Raw genomic sequence first — 11,521 nt, 5'->3', positions numbered from 1 at the left:
GTTACTGCTGTTTGCTCTTTTTTAAATAATAATAAAATTATTATTTTTTTAAATAAAATAATAATAAACACCAGGGTACCACTAGAGGTCGCTTATACAAAACAAAGGTGTAGCATAATGCTGTGAATGAGCTTGAAATCATGGAAGTTGTAGTCCTCACTTTCACTCTTCCACAGGCGATGGAAAGAAATCCGATGTGCAGAAATCATGATCATGAATGAGCAAATGTATTAAAGTTTTATTCACGTTGGGAGCTAATGAGTGAGACCGATGCAAAACAATGGTCGCAGAGATTTTGTTACGCGTATACTGCAGTTGGCCGCTTCTGCTCTTTTCCTTGTGTTATTATGCTCTATTCATTTTCAGTATGTATATGGGTTACATAGACTGTGAGAAAAAAGGTGTTTACCAAACATGTATAATATTGTATAGTGCTTGTTCAGATTAACCCATTTAGATTTTGGATGAATTTCAGGTAATCTCAACGTGGAGAGGAGAGATGAGGGTGAGGGGGATGAAATGTAAATTAAGGAAATACTTGGGTTTGGCAGTTTCTCATGTGGGGATGCTAATTTCCTTTGTTTTCTCAGAGTCATCCTCTTCCAGCTTTCCACTTTCAGTCATACAGAAACTTTTGGGATAATGTAAGATGTCAACAAAATAAAACATTGTTCAAATGTTTTTTGGATATTTTATTCTAAAAATCTTACATATTGTGCCTTTGACTTTACGTAGTATTATTTAAGAATAGATAAGGCTACAAACACTTGGATAACCACACGTTTGTTCCAAAAGCACAGTGTCAAGATAAATACATGCCTAATAAATACAGTAAATCTTCCAGTTTCAAGTAAATTCAGTCTGATAATGACAACTGTTTTGTTCTTCTCTAATTTAACCATCATAAATGACTTAGTTCCCTATGTCCTCAATTTCACAGTCATGTTGACCTTTTGTAAGATCCCTTTAACCAACAAATGCGAGTTCCTTGATTCTTCCAAGAAGTGATACCATATTATTAATGAGTTTTATGAATTCTGCAAGGTTTTGTTTTATTAATTAGCTTGCATCACTTTAAAAAACATTCACCCTGTTGTATATGCAATAATAGATCATTAAAATGTCAAAAGATATTTAAAAAACATTTCACTCTCAATTCTTCAATGAGCAGAGAATCACTGTTATGTACAGGATGTCTACACTCATGTTAATTTCCTTATTTCATTCATGTTAAATGTGAGCCTGGACCACAAAACCAGTCATAAGTCGCTTTTTCTTTTATGCCAAAAATCATTAGGATATTAAGTAAAGATCATGTTCTATGAAGATAGGCTATTTTGTAAACATCCTAATGTAAATGATCAAACATGTCTAAATAGTAATATGGACTATTAAGGACTTCTTTGGACAACTTTAAAAGCGATATTCTCAATATTTAGATCAAGGTATTATTAATAACGAATAAGTTGTCCTTCCTAGGACTGACCATGAGCATATTTCTGATAATAGAGTATGCCAAAACAAGCATAATTTTCTCAAAGTTAGAACTCAAAATGTCTGGTATAATACGACAGACCCGATTATCTTATAATAATATAATATTATTATAATAAACATAATATAACAATATAATAAATTAGTGATAAACTTTGTTGTCATATTAATTCCATATACTGTAAGGTTATTTCTTGTGTTGTAGTGACGTGTCCTCAAATGGGCGGGTCATTGGGTTGCACTGCACGCGCTGCTGTATAGCGGTCAGCTGATACATATTACCACGAGTAACTTTCCAATGAGAGAGAGAATCCGCGCACCGCTGTCTACGTGACATCACCGTTGTGATCTAATCGAGAAGCGTTATTTTATCCGTTATTGCAGCTTCAACGCTTTACGCCCGACGGTGCGACGAAATAACAAAACCAAATTTTGAAAGACAACAGACAGAGGAAGTATACCAGGGCATTTCGCAGAAAAGAAACAGGTTTTCCGTCATAAGGTAAAAAAAAGACATGTTATTTTCCTTTTCCCTAATACACGCTAACCAAATAAAATGTCTTTCGTCCTAGAAATGATTTAGTCTCTGTTGCTAGTGAGTTGCTTTTTGGTTCTGTCAAACATTGACCACTGAAGTAGGTTTGGTAGTCCTCAGGGTCTTACCGCCCCTCCATTTTCCTCTACACATACTATGGCGCACAAAAAAATATCTCATGATGATCAAGATGATATAAAGGTTTCGCTATTATTAGGTATCGTAAGACATGGAAAACACAATGTATTATTTAAGTTTTTGTGTTTGTATTGTAAACTACTTTGTTTTCATAATGTGTGTGTCGCACATTTATTCGCGTGGGTGGATAAGACCCTGACCTTTGTTTGGCAGCAGGTGAACAATCATCTTGTTGTGAATGACTCCGATCCAGAGGAGTCGCCTGATTCTTATTATAGCTGCACTTTCCGTAACACTGCTGCATTCACCGCCATAGAGATGGAGGCTAGTTAATGTATAGGCCAAAAACAAGGGCTCATCATTAGTTCAGTTCAGACTGTAGTGTCTAGTTTAGTCAGTTGTCAGCTTTTACTGTAATTCCTCAATATGCTGATTATTAGTAATTCCCTTCTTATTCTCAGAGCGATAATTATGAGTGCATGAAATGGTGTGGATAATAAATTGGATGATTAAAGAATAAATCAAATGATGAAATGTAATTTATGAAAGCATAAATCTGCTATGTATTAATAAGCCCATGGCCTAAAACACACTGTGATATGATTGTTAAATTATACATTTTAAGATTAAACATGCAGTTATGAATTATGATTGTGACAATTGTCCTGATCCACAACAATACAAGTTTTGTTTGTTGGATTTGCTCAGTGTATCCGTCATTTCATTCAGCATTGTCTCTGTTGTTTGAGCAATGCATTGCCTGCTTGTTCCATTAAGAGCCATTAAGTTAATAATTTACCATTGGTGAGTCAAGAGAGCACTGTTTGACTTCAGCTAGATCAAATACTCTCACCGCCATTGTAAATGTATTTGTCAGTGCTGATTCCATTTCCTTAGACAGAATATTCCTGTTCATGAGGCTTTATATTCACTGATCATATAAAGAGATGTTTTTGGCCCATGTAGGCCTACTGGGTGATATTTAGAAACATGACTCATCATAAGATGCATCCAATGATTCAGATATAGATTATATTTATGACACTATTTTCCAAAACAATTATTCTGAATAAATAACAGACTGTAGTAGTCAAAGTCAAATGTAACTAAATATCATATTTAATTTGATGCGACTGAAAGGTCTATGTGACTGTACTTTTGTCCTTTTCAGTCTTGTTGTTTTTTATGTCAAACTACATATGCTGTTGATTCTCAAAGAAGGTCTATTGGTTAATCTACCATTCTATCTCTTGAACATTATTTTTGTGATATAGCCTGCACTGTTGTTTAAAAGTTTAGGGTGTGTAATATAAAAATCAAAGAAAAGAAATAAACACTTGCAGCAACCATATCAGATGATGGGCCCCATTTATTTCCATAGTAGGAAAAAAAATACAATGAAAGTCAATGGGTGCTGTCGACTGTCTGGTTAACAACATTGTAATTGTTTAAAATATCTTATTTTGTGTTCAACAGAAAAACGAAACCCATACAGGTTTGGAACAGCTTGAGGGTGAGTCCATTATGAAATATTTTATTTTGGGGTGAACTATCCCTTTAAAAACAGCAGTACAATTGTATAAAACAAGTTAAAAAGTTAAGTTAAACTGTTTAAAACAAGCAAACTTAAAAGGATAAGTGCAAATTTTAACTTATTAACAATGGTTAAAAAATTGCAATAACTTTGAACTGCTGACTGACTAATATGTTTTGTAAATTTAAAAAGACAATGTCAAGTGTCTTCAACCTGTTGCCTTTTGAAACTGTGACAGGAAGTCATTTATATATTTTTTTCCCCCAGGTAGCTAGCTCAGTTCCAGCGTGTAGATGAATTACGAACAGCCTCCCCCCTACACAGGGCCTGGCCCCACCGCTCCAGGATACCCCCCTCCCAACGCTCCCGGATACCCACCTCAGGGATACCCACCTCAGGGATACCCTGCACAGCCTTACCAAGGATATCCAGTCAATACTGACCAGCCCAACCCTGGTTACCCGAACTACCCTCCTGGAGGACCTGGGCCATATCCGGTTCAGCCAGGATACCAGGGGTACCCACAACCACAGTATGGAGGCCCAGTGTATGGGGAACCTCCTAAAAACACTGGTAAGATTCTTGATTTCCTGTCATGTTGAACATTCTCGTTTACACTTTCATTGTGTTAGTTTCACTCTAATTTCCTCATAAACATCCCCGTTTGTAACAGTGAGGTCATCAGATTTACACAAAACACAGCTAGAACAGTTAGTGGAAATGTTTGTTGCTCATAGTTTCTGCAACAGTCAGGTAATCATTAATAGCTATATTATTTTTCCGTGTGTTCTTTTTTTCATAGGAAGTTAATGCAGGTCAGAGGATTACAGTATGTATTAAAGCAGTTTAAATTACATAAATTTAGTTTCTGTAACCTGATAGGTTTTAATTAAATATATGAAATAATTCAAGTCTAATGGACTTTCACATACAATGGGGACCCACTGAGAACACTTTGAAAACATGAAAAATCCATACCAAATACTAAGACATTCTGATATTCATGTCAATTTTTCAATTCATTGCCCCCCCCCACTATATTAAGATATGTGTGATTTATTATATATATATATATATAAAACACACACACACACAAACGCACATGTATACTCTCTCAAAAGTGCACTAAACAGCACCACCACATTGCTCTGCACAAGGCAAGTATCAGTACTAGATGTTTCGAGAGTTGGGAATTGTCACTTGCGTAGTCGGGCCAGCGTTGCATCATCACTAAAGTTGATCATTTTAAGTCTTACCAATTAAAACATTAAAGCGATTTTAACTATTCAGTACTCGCACTCTCTGAGTGATGGTTTTCTCTGCGCACATACACAAAGCTGCTTCAAAAACAGCTCACAAGTAACAAAAACTTGAGTTCTTTTGCATGGATTATAGCTATTTAACAAAGCTTTATAATGATTTATAGCAAAAACACACAAATAAATGTCAAAATTCCGGTCCAAAACAGTCGGTTATGTCTTAAGAAACATAAACAGTAACTTGAGAAAGAAAATGCATGTGTAACAGTATAATGGATCCATGCACTAGTTCTTAAAGTGACAGCTGCCTATTATGTGTCTGTCATTAATTTTGATAAAACAAGTCAAGTTATCTTTATTTATTTAGCGTTTTTTATAATACATATTGTTTCAAAGCAGCTTTACAAGCAAAGATAGCTTTAATTATTAAGGAATCAGAATTAATGTCCTATGTATTTAATACAGGACTAAATGACTGTTATTGATTACTTTTTATTCAGTTTTTGTAGTATTTCTGTCCCTGAATACTAGTGTTATGGGCCTTTCAGAAAGGATGATGATTGCGCTGGGTTCAGCGTAGCCCTTCAGATTCAACATGATTTGTGCAACACTGGGCAGAGCAAGAGTTTTCAAAACCTTTAGCAGGAGTTCTAATCTATACGTCTAGTTACGTCTTTCATAACGCAGTGGTGCAATTGTCGCATTCTGTCTGAAAGGCCCATAAGACCTAGGCTACCCAAAAAACTCTTTATTTTTCTTTATTTTATTTTATTTGTGTCATTGTATGTTGTATTTATTTGTGCTACTTTTTCCAATTTGAAATCAAGTGTCCTTGTGTTGTGTAACTTCCTTGTGTTGTCTTAACTCTTAAGCAACAAAATTACTGCATTGTAAAAAAACACAACTACAATGAAAGAGCAAAGCTTTAGGAATACATTCCCCAACTCCCTCCAAGTCAAAAATATCTTGCATAAGAACCACCTAAGCCCCCCCACAACACACACACTTTCCTGTATGCATGTGTGTAAAACATTTGTAATTTGTAATTAATTGAAATTGTAATATATTGAATATTTCCGAATCTGAGGTCTATGTCTGTGTTTTTCCTCCAGTGTATGTTGTGGAGCAGGGCAGACGGGAAGATTCTGGGGACCAGGCATGTTTAACTGCATGTTGGACGGCTCTCTGTTGCTGCTGTCTCTGGGACATGTTGACTTAGAATAATGAGGAAACCGCTATGTGCCCCTTCATTTGTATTGAGCTTTCACTCCATTTTTCAATCCTTATTTAATGTATGACTACTGAAAAATAACTGAGAAGCAAATAGATCAATGTTTTTGTTGTAGCGTCCATTTCCAGTAGTCCAGCTTGAATACCTCTTTTTATTCCTTCAATGATGCACGTTATGCACTGAGAGACTGATTACACTCATTGATCTTATTTGTAGAAGCATATTAAACAATGTTTTTATTATTTGTCTTATACAGAAGTCATCTTTAATGAATGCAAAATTAGCTTGAATATAGACCAGGTTTGATAATCAAATATGGCCTTCCAGAGTCTGTGAATGTTTGATCAGTCTTAATACAAGTCGATCAAAGAAAAAGTTTGTTTCTATTAATTAAAATTATGGAAATAAGCCATGTCATCGCTTTTGTTTACTCAACGTGTGTTTTCAGTTTCTGCGCTACTAGCATCATCAAATGGGACTGCATAAATAATGACTTCTCAAACTAATTTTCCGGTGTTTTGTTGCTGTGTTGGGATGGTCTGGGTTTTCAAACAAACTGAGCACCACAGAGCCACAGTGTGTGCATATTTTGAGGAAACCAACTTACAGGTTCAAGATTTTAACATTTAGTTTTATATCTCCACCTGTAAAGCATCTGACAAAAATTCCACTCTGAGCATTTAATTGCACATCTTGAGCATTTTAATCATTAATATGAGGATAATACATATTCAACTGATTATTGGCTAATTTATTATCAGCTTTTTTGTCTGCATTTCAGCTATACATTTAATGTAGATGTCTCACTAAATTAGATATTAGGCTGGGAGTCTTGTTAGGAATTGGTTGCTGGGCTGCAAATGCATTTTTAATGAGTAATCTTTGTATTAGTCCTCACACCTCACCGGCTCTTCGTTGTGTTTTGAACCGCTCCAGATCTCAGGTACTATACACTACATGCCTTTGTCTACTCTCATTTAGGTAAAACAAAACAGATCACTGACTGACAATATTCTACGCTGTAGTATGAGCGTTCTTAAAAGACATGAAACAATGCTGTTTTGAGGTTTTAGATGAGCTGAGCATATGGCTTTGCTAGAGCCTAATGTTAATGTTTTACATAATGTAGGTGTGTTTTGAATACACAAGGTAAGATAAGCAGTGTTTGTGAATAGGTGACATAACTTGTTTGTTTTGAGTCTTTTCAACATGTATTTACCAGAATCTCAAGAGAAAAGTGCAACACTCTTGAGTGGTTCCTTCCCCTCAGTTCACGGGAAGTGATTCTCACGGGTGTAAACCTAACCCCAGCACTGCAACAAGCTATTTAAAGCAGAGCTGTGTTCACCCTTTTTTTTCACACTCAGCAAAGACAGCTACTGCTGGCCTAGTCATTGGCCATTCAGTCTGACCCCTTACCAGCAATGACAACTAAATCATTACAGATAAATTAGGCAGAATGGTAGACTTTTTATTTTTGTACACATTTTTAGTATTCTGAATCTCTGCAGCCATTTATGTTTGTCTGTCCATGTCTTCCACGGAAATCTTCACAAAACTCCTGACTGTCATTCCAGCTCACTGGCTCCAGACAATCACTGTTTGACTTCTAGCTCTCAGGCATTTTAACTTCAATTCTGGATAAGGGAATAATAGGACAAGTCATTGTTCTCTGAACGTAAACAATGTAACAGTGTTATGGAACTGCTGAGTCAGAAATTACAATATCCACACAACTGCAGACATATGCTAGTATTTTAGGTCGAAAAGAATCTACTAGACAGAATATAATGCAGTTTTGATTAAGCTCTGCTTCGTTGTGACTGCATTACCACCCCGGGTGTGCATTATTTTTCTAATAATTCAACGGCCCGTTATCAATTATTACCTGCACATTGCTTTTAGAAAATGGAAAATTATGTTTACCCACAATGGAAAAAATAAACATGTACACCTCAAAGATCCTTTTTCTTTTTGACAGAAAGACCTATTGGGATTGAGCATTGGTCTACTGGTAAACAAGCTGTTGCTCTATAAATTTAGAAAAAACAAGACAATGACAATTACCATATTTTCATTTGGGGAATTCTGAACTTCCACAAGATGACATGTCACTAATGGGACACAGGTGTTCTGCCCAGCTGTAAAGGAAAGAATTCAAAGTCAAAACATACAAATGCAAATGTTTTATTTTCATAGAATTTCAAAAGAACCTCTTTCCACCATCTTCTGTGTAACTTCTCGGTGAAGCTCATATCCACACTGATTTTACCACAGTCCGAAGAGATTCTACATCAATAAAGAAAAAAGGCCAATGGCTACTTTAGCTTCCGCAATATTCAAAGAAAATCACCTCTGCGATGGGTCTTGCAATGGAATTTCACATAATGTAACAATGAAGCCACTTTCTCGAAATGTTCTTGATTTAACACATCCAAACTCAATGAGAATATTTTACATGTGTAATATGTTTCACAGTTTTAAAAGACTTAAAAAAACAATATATATATTATGCTTTCATCTGTTATCACCTTGTCAAGTTGAATTTAAATTAATAAAATGATAATAAAAAACCCAGACAATCAATAATCTCTTACATATTATACAAAACACTTGTCTCATGTACAGTTTATTGATCGATGTATCAGCCCGCTGTGATTGTCATATATTGCGAACAGAAGAGGACAGATGGTGTGAGCGGATGATCAACACATCCAACGAAGGCCAATCAGAACGCTCAGCCTCGCACGGCCCGATTGCAATCTTCATACAGAACACTGCAGTGATGTCTACAGGGAAAATTCACGGAGAACGAGGCTGAAAATGTCAAGATGCTGGAGTTCCTTTTGAATGTGTTAAAGTGTAGTTTCGCAAACACGTTTGAGAGCAGATGATGCAGTTTTATTAGGTAATGCGGCTCGAGAGTGCGGTGAACTGATTGAGTATGATTTTCTGTAGAGTTATGTAGTCTGATGTGCAGTCATGAAAAACCAAAGCAGTGAGTCATCACACTATCATCACATGAAGGTCCGCCACTCACAGCCAGTCTGAAATGACTAAAAAATATTTACCACTTTCTATAAAGTCAAAATGTCACTACAAAATCATTGTTCACAAGTGCTTTTTTTTCTATATTGGGTCATATGGTTCTTGCTGCTGGCTGTCGGTTCTCCATTTTTGGGAAACGGCTCTGCAGCGCTCTGTTGTTTCTCTCCGTAGGAGATGGTGTGGCATCAGCAACCGCTTGACTCTGTTACCTCCTGCCCATCTCGTTCTGTTTGAGGAATTGGATGTTAGCGCTGCTGTCTGCCAGTTCAGGGTACTGCTCCACCGGTAGCACGTAGTAGCCTTCATAGCCCACGACCTTCCCCAGTGCTAACAGTTGTTGCTTCTCGTTTTCGGCCCACACGCGCCCTCCTTCCCTGCCCTCGCGCGCTTGCTGCTGCTCCCTGGCCCAGGCTCCGGACAGCGCCCTCTGGTGGGCCTGCTCCAGTACACGGCTCCGCTCCTTTTCCAGAACCTCTGCTGACAGCCCGTATCGGACAATGTATGTGAGTTTGGAGGAGTGAATTTCTAGAGTGACGCCACGGCGGGAGCGTCCGCTGATCGTCACGTTTATCCCGCTCTCCAGAGTCTTGTGGCCACTGCTCAGACCCAGCGCCAGCAAGTCACTGTCAGCTAGTCCAAGCTTCACAAAGAAGTGGCAATCCCGGCCATCAAGGGTATAATGAGTGCCATCCAGGTAGATGGCGTTGCTGAGGATCTGTGATATTTTGCGACTGTCTTCGCTGGCTGAGCTGGACAGGTCTGTTAATACATGGCCATCCCTGATAGCAAGCATCATGCCTTTGCCCACGATTGGGGTGCTGGTGCCAAACCAGTAACCGGGCTTGTCACGCTTAGTGCGCCGCTGTTTATTGAGCCGCTTCCCCTCAAGAACCATGAAGGCTTGGTTGTGTCTGTCCACTGAATGCTGAACTCCAGTGAAGAGCTGTAAAATGGGATCAACAGTTAGAGACACCTGTTAAAAGTATATGATTCACATTATGTAGTGTCACCCCTCAGTTCTAGGTTATTAGATGGTAGACGATAAATGGACTGCATTTATATAGCGCTTTCAGCAGACCCATGGCCACCAAAGCTCTTTACATATTGCCTCACATTCACCCATTCATTCACTCGTTCATACACTGAGTGTCAGCCATGAAAGGTGCAATCCAGCTCGTCGGGAGCAGCTCCAGACAGATGTGTCTAAGGCAGGGGTTCTCAACTTTGGCCCTCGAAATCCACTTTACTGCATAGTTTACCTCCAACCTTGATTAACCTACCTCACCTACCTGCAACTTTCTAATCCTAAAGACCTTGATTATCTTGTTCAGGTGTGTTTGATTAGAGATGGAGCTAGACTCTGCAGGGCCAGAATTGAGAACCCCTGCTTTGGACTTATAATTTCTTGACAAAAAAATTATAATTAATTTGTTAATTCTGTTTTATATTGCCTCAAAAACATTTTGGATTTGGTGTTTAAGAAATGTTGATTGCTGATTTGGTGCTCTTATTATTATAATTGTTAAAAACAGTTGTGTGCTCATTCTTTTTTTTCTTTTTTCTTTTTGAAACAGTGAGGCATATTTAGTTTTTTGGATTAATAGAAAGTTCACAGCTTGAACAGCATTGTCATTACTGTCACTTCTGTGTCAATTTAAAGAGTTAGCTCACCCAAAAATGAAAATGTTGCCATTAATTACTCACCCTCATGTCGTCCTGGACCTGTAAGAACTTCGTTCATCTTTAGAACACAAATGAAGATATTTTTGATGAAATCTGAGTGCTTCTTGATCCCTCCATAGACATCAGTTTAATTAACCCTTTCAAGGCCCAGAAAGTTCGTAAAAAAGGTTGTTAAAATTGTCCATTTGACAACGTCAAGTTCATGCAGAAGGTACTGTGTACCATGCGCATAGACCTGCATGTCTAACTGCATATTGATGCTGACAACATAGCAGAAGTATAAATTAAAACCAACGCATAACTTGCTGCGTAGAGGATGCGGTCCAACACAGAAGTATAAATCAGCCTTTACATACGCCATACCCTTCGCTATGTGTCGTTCCCTGACACGCACCTCTCCAAAAATATAACTACGCGTCAATTCTACGCGGACTGCAGGTGCCTTGATTAATCTGCTAAAACCACTCCCTCAAGTGTATAAATAAATAAATCTGTGATTACGTGTGTCCAGAAATGATAGTTTCATACTATATCAGCTATATAAAACTAATTTGTAGTGCAGAGATTCTTTATGTTAGTAAATGAATACATAGATCTGC

General features: G+C 37.5%; 2 protein-coding genes across 9 annotated transcripts in view; one reads left to right on the top strand and one right to left on the bottom strand.

The window, feature by feature from the left end:
* Window positions 1-1,736: 1,736 nt before the first annotated feature.
* zgc:165573 (cysteine-rich and transmembrane domain-containing protein 1) lies at window positions 1,737-6,599 on the top strand. Its single transcript, XM_067423517.1, has 4 exons — window positions 1,737-1,996; window positions 3,644-3,680; window positions 3,969-4,274; window positions 6,073-6,599. Exons 3-4 carry the CDS (start codon window positions 3,995-3,997, stop codon window positions 6,177-6,179), a joined length of 387 nt encoding a protein of 128 aa, XP_067279618.1. The 5' UTR covers window positions 1,737-1,996; window positions 3,644-3,680; window positions 3,969-3,994; the 3' UTR covers window positions 6,180-6,599.
* A 1,763-nt stretch (window positions 6,600-8,362) lies between these two features.
* Window positions 8,363-11,521, bottom strand: part of tenm2b (teneurin transmembrane protein 2b) — a 324,894-nt gene continuing 321,735 nt past the window's right edge. For all 8 annotated transcript variants that reach the window (XM_067423508.1, XM_067423509.1, XM_067423510.1 and 5 more), the window contains one exon: window positions 8,363-10,182. In XM_067423508.1, the coding sequence (XP_067279609.1) occupies window positions 9,445-10,182 (738 nt within the window). In that variant the 3' untranslated portion in view covers window positions 8,363-9,444. The remainder of the gene's footprint in view (window positions 10,183-11,521) is intronic.

Source organism: Pseudorasbora parva, chromosome 18 (assembly GCF_024679245.1).
Source record: "Pseudorasbora parva isolate DD20220531a chromosome 18, ASM2467924v1, whole genome shotgun sequence".
Classification (NCBI taxonomy): Eukaryota; Metazoa; Chordata; class Actinopteri; order Cypriniformes; family Gobionidae; genus Pseudorasbora; species Pseudorasbora parva.
The sequence above is the reverse complement of the archived record's forward strand: the minus strand, read 5'-3'. Positions and strand labels throughout refer to the sequence as shown.

Coding starts and splice junctions, on each gene's coding strand:
- zgc:165573 (XM_067423517.1), top strand. CDS start 3,995: ATGAATTACGAACAGCCTCCCCCCTACACAGGGCCTGGCCCCACCGCT. Junction 4,275..6,072: donor GGAACCTCCTAAAAACACTG/GTAAGATTCTTG, acceptor TTTTTCCTCCAG/TGTATGTTGTGGAGCAGGGC.